At 35.3% G+C, this 9504-nt stretch overlaps 1 protein-coding gene across 1 annotated transcript; it reads left to right on the top strand.

Moving 5' to 3' along the window:
• Positions 1–4611: 4611 nt before the first annotated feature.
• LOC133831880 (uncharacterized) lies at positions 4612–5475 on the top strand. Its single transcript, XM_062262285.1, has one exon. The coding sequence runs from the start codon at positions 4612–4614 to the stop codon at positions 5473–5475; it is 864 nt and encodes a 287-aa protein (XP_062118269.1).
• Positions 5476–9504: the final 4029 nt, after the last annotated feature.

The raw sequence follows: 9504 nt of genomic DNA on the forward strand, positions 1-9504 counted from the left end.
TCAGGTCGAACCCCCATCATGGCTTTGAACTGCTTTTTGAAGTCTTTAGACAGCTGCTCCCAAGAGGTTATTGAATGTCTCTTATATTTTTCGAACCAGCTTTTAGCTGGTCCTGTCAATGATGCTGGAAATAACATGCATCTGAGCTCGTAACCCACGTTACTGGCTCTCATTATGGTGTTGAACGTACTCAGATGACTATATGGGTCGGTCTTTCCCTCGAACGTCGGAACGTGAGGGATCCGAAACCCTTGTGGAAACGGAGTGTTGGAAATATGGGGAGCAAACGGTTCAAGCTCCTCATCAGAATCTTCATATTGATCATGCTCTTGCTCATTTTTCAAAAGCCTGAATGCCTTTTCCAGCTGATCGATTCTCTCTTGGACTGGGTCCGCGAGAGGCAAAGTTTGGAATCGGTTGTCGTCGATCACAATTCCAGGCTCGCGTCTCCATAAAGGATCTTTACACCTATTCAAGCGATCCCTCAGGTCCGGATTTATCGGGTCAACATTACCCCGACTCTGATTCAGGTGTTCTCGCAGGTCGGGGCGATTTTTGCGGCTTCCAGTATTCTTACGACCTCGGTCATGCTTGCTGACCGACCTGGTGTCTTCAAAATCGTCGCTGGTAAAACTCGTCGCATAGTTATTTCGAGATGGATTTCTTCCATGCCGCCTCGTCTCCACAGTGCGAGACCGGGATGTTTGACTTCTTTCTGATGGGGCGCCTCTCCGTTCCTGGAAAGCTTTCCAGTTTCCTTGTCTCTTTCCCGCACGCCTTTCTCCCTGATCTCGAACTGGTTGAGCATTCCTGTGAGGGGGCGAAGGATATATTATTGGTGACGGAGGGAACCGTATGGGCGACGGTGGCTGCCACCCATTTCGCGGCCTAGACGGTCCGGAGTTTGCCCGAGATGGGTTGGTTGTGTATGGTGCATTCCCAGGGGCTTGAGTCCGAGCCTCTGCAGGGGCTCGTTTGTTTTCAGTTCCCCCAGGTGCTTCCACAGGTGGATTAACCGGACCCCTAGCCCGAGTACTTCTCTGGGGCCTAGGAGGAGCGGATGGCTCTGCTGGTGCCGGCAGTTGTGCCGAGGCCCTAGCCCGAGCATTTCTTGGGGCAACATTTTTTCGTGGACGCCCACGGGGCCTTAGGGGAGGAACATGCACATCCCTAGGAGGAGGAGCTTGGTTTTCACGCGGAGGCGGGGGCTGAGCCACCTGCGCCTCCGCGGCTATCCTAGCTAGCTCCTCGTTCCGCTTGTTGGCCTCTGCCAACTGCTATTTCAGTTTCCGGTTCTCGAGTTCCACAATAGGAACATATCGCTTAGGATTGTAGTACATATCCTCATCTCTTGGTGGAGGAGGTGGTCCCCTAGAATCGGAGGATCCACTCCTTTCTTCGACATCTGGGTTTTCCATCAGCTGTTTCCCAGGATGTCTTGGGTAATTCTCTTCAGGCGTATTATGATTATTAGTGGCCATGACTTTTTCAGGAATGAATGCTTAAGGCTCTCAATGAAAGCACAAAACTGTTGACGCCGTTTTTCATCAACAGTGAAAGAAGAGCACGTAAACAATAATCAGTAATGGCCAATAAACATATGATAATACACACACGATTTTTTACGTGGTTCAGCAGTTAAATCTGCCGAGTCCACGAGTCTTTGTTATTAAATTCAAGATGATCTCTGAAAATTCTTCAAGGATGAATTCTTCAGAGTTTTCTCTCAAGATCACCAAAATTCCCCCTTTACAATAGTGCATGACCTCTCTATTTATAGAGAAGATTTCATAATACTATCCCACATATTTCGGGTAGTTACTCTATATTTGCAAATAAATTAAATGGCATTAAATGCCTGCAATCCGATATAAAAGGAGACGTCCCCTGAAGACCAGGGGGCGTATAACTAATCAAATAATATCCCTTGATTGTAGGGGATTTACAGTAATAAATGTAGACCGCGTCTCTTATAGATGACTCATTAGGATATTCAAAGTTATTATCCTATATCACCAAGGCCATATTCTCCCAGGTTTCTTACTGACTTTCGAGCTATAACATATCCCGAGGCCACATGACTTCGAGCTCGTACGCACGTCAGGCTCGGAGCCCCTGATCCGAGGTCATCCTCGAGAACAGATGCACCTCGGGGTCTACCTTTCGAGCTTGTGAGGATTTCGAGGCTACCATCTTCGAAGTTGTCTCTGTTTCGCAGGCTCGATGTTTAGATTCCGCACATATTCCAGACTTTACGAGTTCATTCATTATGACTCCAGCTTTCGAGGTCACAATTCTCATGGCTCGAAATCTGGGTAAAACAATTATTAAAAATTGTTAATTGGTATTATATTATTTATTTATATATATTATAATTGGTAATATTATAATATCATATTTTAATATAGGATAATAATATAGGGTAATAATTTCATATTATAATATAGGGTAATAATATAATTTCAAGTTTTAATATACAAAAAATTAAAATAATACAGGTAACTAGAATGTTTATAACAATAAAAATAATAAACCCAATGGTTATACAAATAAATAATATAGAGAACTAGAATGTTTAAAACACTAAAAATAATATAGGCTAATAATTCTATTTATAATATAGGGTAATAATATAATTTCAAGTTTTAATATACAAATAAATAATATAGGCTAATATTGATACTATTTGTTATTTTACAATTTTAAATGATAATTGTATTACTTTAGTGGAGTTTGAATATCTTAGATATTCATCCGTAGTGAAGTAGGTTCTGGGAATTCTGTGTGCTGCGGTGATAACGGAAGATTGAGAACGTGCATGTCTTAGTGAAGTAGGTTCTGATAATTTTGTGTGCTGGGATGATATATGGATGAAAACTTGTGTGCTGTTTGATTTGTTTGACATGTTGGTGTTGATTGTGACAGATGGCTAGGCTGGTAAATTAGGGGATATGCTGCCCGATTTTCTATAGATTTTTTTGTACTTAGTTTTGTGTGGAAATATGAAAATGATAACTACCACAATGATAAATTTGTGATCCGAATATTTAACATTTGACCGTCTAATTAATAATTAAGTTGAATTTCAATTTTTCTACTAATCACAAAATTTGCTTAATCCGTGCCTCAAAAGAGTCGATTTAGAGTAACTATGTATGACATGATATTTGTGCTTTCGAGATTATAAGTGCAGGATAGGTCTTTCTAGAATTTAAATCAAAATCCTCATCTTTTCCCTCCCAAAAGAGTTAGTGATATGAGTGGTGTGAGTGCTTGGATACTATTTGGTTTATTATTTTAGATAAGCTACGGTTTGGTTTCCTATATTAATATACAGTTTAGTATATATTATTTTTTATGGATTGATTACATATGTTTGCATACTTATATATTAATTATTGTTTTAATTTGTGTACAAAATTTGATAATAAGATACTAAGTATATATGTGAGTGAAATTATATGATACCAAAAATTTATATCTTTGTCCTATTAAAAATTTAGAATTATTTTATGATTTTACTATTACATTAAATTTGGTAATCACATTCTAGTTAGTATATATGTGATTGATTGGATCTTAAAAATCCAAATCACTCATTGTAATTTGGATCCTATTTATCACAAAATTTTGATGATTTCATGCATTGCATGGTAAAAACATAATAAAAAAAAATGGATTTGGATTTGATTAGGTAATATTATGAGATCATTCATTATTAGTATATATACCAAGAGAAGAGAGATCAAGGATCTATATTTGATCACATCAAGGAAATTTCTTTAAGTGTTTGCTTTGTTTAGTTTAAGTGGAATAATGATGAAGCTAATGTAACTTGTGTCTTACATTTATTCATCTTTCTAGTATTGTTGAAATCAATGCATATAAACACAAACCATTATTATTAACAAACGAGCAACTTTTTGCATGCCTTAAATATATAATATAATTAGACACACACACACACAAAATATTTCTAAATAAAAAAGCTCTTAAAGTGTTCATTAGACAAATAATAGTTGTTGATACAAGTGTGACATGTAAAAGAATATACAAGTATGTATGCATATATTTGTTGTGTTGATTTTAACCTTTTTAAAAGAGCATGTCAACATCTGGCATTTTTCTTTTTTTATAATGTTGATTAAAATGAATAGGTTAATATTTTGATTGGTCTTAAAGCATTGGATTGGTAGCTAATTGCAAGAGGTATGTTGCCTTTGATTTAGTTTTAAAAAATTTCAATATTTTACAATTTTGAATGATAACTGTACTACTTTAGTGGAGTTTGAATATCTTAGATATTCATCCGTAGTGAAGTAGGTTCTAGGAATTCTGTGTGATGTGGTGATAATGGAAGATTGATAACTTGCATCTCTTAGTGAAGTAGGTTCTGAGAATTTTGTGTGCTGCGGTGATATATGGATGAAAATCTGTGTTGTTTGATTTGTTTGACATATTGGTGTTGATTGTGACAGATGGCTAGGCTAGTAAATTAGGGGATATGCTGTCTGATTTTCTATAGATTTTCTTGTACTTAGTTTTGTTTTGTATGTTTATTTTATTTTATTTTCTTAATTTTAATTTTTTATTAAAACAAATAGGTGCAATATGGAAAAAGAATGGATGTCAGCTGATAGGATGTCAGTAGAATATATAAAATGGGTCGATGAGTTTCTTAAATTTAGTTTGGATCATGCCAAAGATCCAAACTATATTTGTTGTCCTTGTAGTAAGTGTGAAAATATGAAAAAGATGACTGCCACAATAATAAAAGAGCACTTATATTTCCATGGGATAGACAAAAGTTATAAAATATGGTATTGGCATGGTGAAGAGCTTCATGTTACTCCGGACCCTCCTATGATGAATGAAGATCGGAATTATAGGAAATTGGATCGTGAGGATAATTTAGATGAAATGATTGACGATGCATATTATGAATCAGAAGTAGATCCCGTTAAGTTTGAAAATCTTCTTAATGACGTTGAAAAGCCGATTTACTCTGGTTGCACTAAATTTTCAAAGTTGTCAGCCCTTCTTAGATTGTACAATATAAAAGCAAAAAATGGATGGAGTGATAAGAGTTTCACGGAATTGTTAGTTTTTTTTAAAGATTTACTGCCTGAAGAAAACGAGATGCCCGTATCGTTTTACGAGGCTAAGAAAACTATGTGCTCAATAGGCTTGCAATATGAAAAAATACATGCTTGTCCTAATGATTGTGTATTATATCGGAATAGCCTTGTAGATGCGAATTCGTGTCCTACTTGTGGTGTGTCCAGATGGCAAAAGAAAAGGAATTTAGAGGAAGTTAAGGAAGGAGTACCAGTAAAAATTTTGTGGTATATTCCTCTAATTCCTCGTTTGATTCGATTTTATCGAAATGTTGATCATGCTAAGAATTTGACTTGGCATGCAAATGAGAGAATAAAGGACGGTAGACTTAGACATCCTGCTGACTCACCAGCGTAGAAGACAGTGGATTTTGAATGGCCTTCATTTGCCAATGAACCTAGAAATATTCGTTTAGCTCTTTCTACGGATGGAATTAATCCTCATACTTCTCTCAGTAGTAAGTATAGTTGTTGGCCTGTTTTGCTAGTCATATATAATTTATCGCCATGACTTTGTATGAAAAGGAAGTTTACCTTACTGACCTTGCTGATATTTGGACCTAAACAACCTGGTAACGATATTGACGTCTACTTAGCTCCCCTAATTGATGACGTGAAAACTTTATGGAATGAAGGAGTTAGGGCTTATGACGCATACTGAAAAGAAGAATTTACCTTTCGAGCGGTGTTGTTATGGACAATCAACGACTTCCCCGCTTATGGAAATTTATCTGGTTATAGTGTAAAAGGATACAAAGCTTGTCCTATTTGTGAGGAGAAGACTTTCTCTCAATATTTGAAACATTCCCACAAGGTGTGCTATATGGGACATAGAAAATTCTTGCCCCGGAGACATTATTTTAGAACTTGGAAAAATGCATTCAATGGTGAACAAGAGTTTGGTTTGGCTCCAGTTCCTTTGACTGGGAATCAAGTACTTAATAAAGTATCTGTAATTCAGTTTAAGGTAGGAAAACCTATTGTTTGTCCAATTAAGAAGAAGAAGGGTTGTGGAAAGAGTGTTGGCAAGGATAAGACTGAAGTTAGTTTGACTAGTGCGGATGAGTCTACAAGTCCTTGGAAGAAAAAATCAATTTTCTTTGAGCTTGAATATTGGGAAAAGTTACTTTTGCGACATAATTTAGATGTCATGCACATTGAGAAAAATGTGTGTGATAGTCTAATAGGAACTTTGTTAAATATTCCAAGTAAAAGTAAGGACGGTATTAAAGCTCGGAAAGACTTGGCTGCATTAGGCTTGCGAAAAAACCTACATCCAAAAGCTGGCCCTAATAGAACATTTTTACCGGGAGCTTGTTACACACTCACTAAGGATGAGAAAAAAGAACTTTGCAATTGTCTATACAATATTAAAGTTCCAGAAGGGTATTCTTCAAACATAAGAACGTTGGTGGATATGAAGAATTTGAATTTGGTCGGCATGAAATCTCATGATTGTCATGTCCTATTCCAACACATTCTACCTGTGGCTATTTGTGGTGTGCTACCTAGAAAGGTTCGAGAAATAATCACACTGATGTGTTTGTTTTTCAAGTATTTATGTTGTAAGACGATTGATGTTTCAACGTTAGACAATTTAAGTGGAGATTGCTATAATCTTGTGTTACTTAGAGCGATTCTTCCCACCTTCTTTTTTTGACATAATGGTGCATCTTACAGTCCATTTGGTTAGAGAAATTAAACTATGCTGACCTATTTATTTAAGATGGATGTATCCATTTGAGCGATACATGAAGATTCTTAAGAGTTATGTTAGAAATAGAAGTAGACCCGAAGGATGTATTGTTGAATGCTATATTGCAGAAGAAGCCATTGAATTTTGTTCAGAATACTTGCATGGTGTGACAAGCATGGGCGATCAATCTACATTAAATAAAAGTAATGGTGGTTATGGTGGAAAATGTGGTGTTATATGCTCAATAACTCAAGATGAAAGACATGAAGCACACTGTCTTGTATTGCAAAACATTGATGAGATTCAACCTTACATCGAGTAAGTTATCTTAGACAGTATGATATCATAAAACATTATTGTGATATTTGTATTGATTCATACTAATTTTGCATACATTTATGAAGGAATCATTTTGTTTGGCTTCGGAAAAAATATCCATCCAAGTCAAAGAACCAAAAATGGATCTAAGATGAACATTATCGTACGTTTAGTACTTGGTTAGAAAACAAGGTATTGATTTGAGTAAATAATTTTAAATCTTTTGTTTTGATTGCATGACATGTTATTAATTATTATTTCATTTTTTTTTAACAAAGGTTGCAATTGAAGTGACCCACACGTCGTGTCATGTGTCGGACATAGTTAAGTGGATTTCTTGTGGTCCTTCTCTGAATGTGTTTAAGTACCCATCATACATCGTCAATGGTACTCAATTCAATACTTTGGAACGAGATAATGTAAGAACCACACAGAATAGTGGAGTTTGTATTGTAGCAAAAACTGTGCAAATCTCTAGTTCAAAGGACAAAAATCCTGTAGAGTGTGATATGGCATTTTATGGAGTAATCCAAGAAATTTGGGAATTAGATTATACTACAACTAGAGTGCCTGTCTTCTTATGCGATTGGGTGAAAGGTGACAAGGGAGTAAAGGTTGATGATTTAGGTTTTACTTCAGTTGATTTATACTAGTTCCAAACTCAAAAACTAGTTCCAAAACGAGCGCCTAAGGAGTCATTGTCACAAGAGGTGCAACAACCATCTCCAATTTCGCCTAAGTTGAGACAAGTAATTGAAATTGTCAATGATTGGCCTAAACATGATTATGCCGTTGAAGTGTCCATTGACTTTGATGTGTTTGGCCATACTTGTGAATACTTTGCTCTATTTCGGGATGAAATACTTGAATTTTGTAGAAATGAGATGATTGGACAATCATGTATTGTCTTCTACATAAGGTATGCTAATAATATTTATTGTAAGGATTTTCTTTCATCAACTGTTTAGTTTTCTTTTTAATTAATTATATTTGTTGGTAGGATTTTGTACCAGACACTGTTATTAGACGAGGAAAAGAGAGGATCATTGTTGTTTATGAATTCGAATAAGGTTTATACTTCCGTGACTCGTGCAGATAGTCGTGCTCAAGCTTTATGTGATAGGATATGTTATATTGCACGTCTAAAAAGCATGATTGGATAGTTATGCCTTATAACTATGGGTAAGTTTAATTATTATGTTTTTCATTGATACAAACAAATAGAATTTAAAGTTAACAACTGTGTAATACTTGTTCTTTCAACAGGGAGCATTGGATGTTATTTTTATTATATCCCAATTGGCATTATTGTTGTTTTCTCGATCCTCTCAATGCACCATTAGATAACAGGACAGCCATCAAGGAGACCATCCATGATGCCTTTGAGATGTATTTCACAGAAAGAATGAAAGCACATCAAAAGATCAACAAACGCTCATCAGGAGTAATGTATTTCGAACCTACGGTATGTTTCTATTTTTATAGTTTATGTATACGTAAAGATGTTTAAGATATTTGATACTAAGAATTGTACATGTATTACCAATCTTTATATAACGTCGTAAACAACCAAACAATATCGACTGCGGATATTACGTTATGAGGATGATGAATAATATACTTATCAATGCCCCTCATATCAAACATTTCTTGTCGAAACAGGTAATAAACAATATACAACTACATAGTATTAATCTAGTACAATTTTTATATATGCTTTGAATTTATTACCACTAATATAATTATAATTAAATTTTTGTTTTCTTTTTTTTTTCAGTTCACCTCCGACAAACCATATACCACTCAAGAAATTGACGAAGTTAGAGAAGAATGGGCAATGTCATTTTTACAATTAGTTAGAACAAAATGAATGATGTTATAGCTAGCTAATTACAATACATGTTTAGAAATTTTAAATTTATTTCGTAAATTTTTTTTTGCTATTTTTTTAGTATTTTCTTTTCAAATTTCTTTTGATACATATTCGACACTCAAATGGATATATATTTTTAAATCAAAATTAAAATTGTAGCTGTATTTTTTTTTTAAAAAAATTACTTTTAAGGGCATGCAAAGCGAGTCCTAAAAAATTACTTAAATACACTCAACGGGATTTTTTAGGAGTAAATTACTTAAAGGCACTCAACCCGATTTTTTAGGACTAGCGTTGCGAGTCCTAAAAAGTTACTTAAAGGCACTCAACCAGATTTTTTAGGACTCGCATTGCGAGTCCTAAAAACATTCTTTTAGCGAGTCCTAAAAACTTAATTAAAGGCACTCAACCAGATTTTTTAGGACACTTAATTAAAGGCACGCGAGTCCTAAAAACAGTTTTTTAGGACTCGTTAGTTTTTAAGGCTCTAAAATTTTTTA

Source organism: Humulus lupulus, chromosome 4, assembly GCF_963169125.1.
Source record: "Humulus lupulus chromosome 4, drHumLupu1.1, whole genome shotgun sequence".
Classification (NCBI taxonomy): Eukaryota; Viridiplantae; Streptophyta; class Magnoliopsida; order Rosales; family Cannabaceae; genus Humulus; species Humulus lupulus.

What these genes read in the sequence shown, in the direction of transcription:
- LOC133831880 (XM_062262285.1), top strand. Translation starts at nt 4,612, where the DNA reads ATGGAAAAAGAATGGATGTCAGCTGATAGGATGTCAGTAGAATATATA.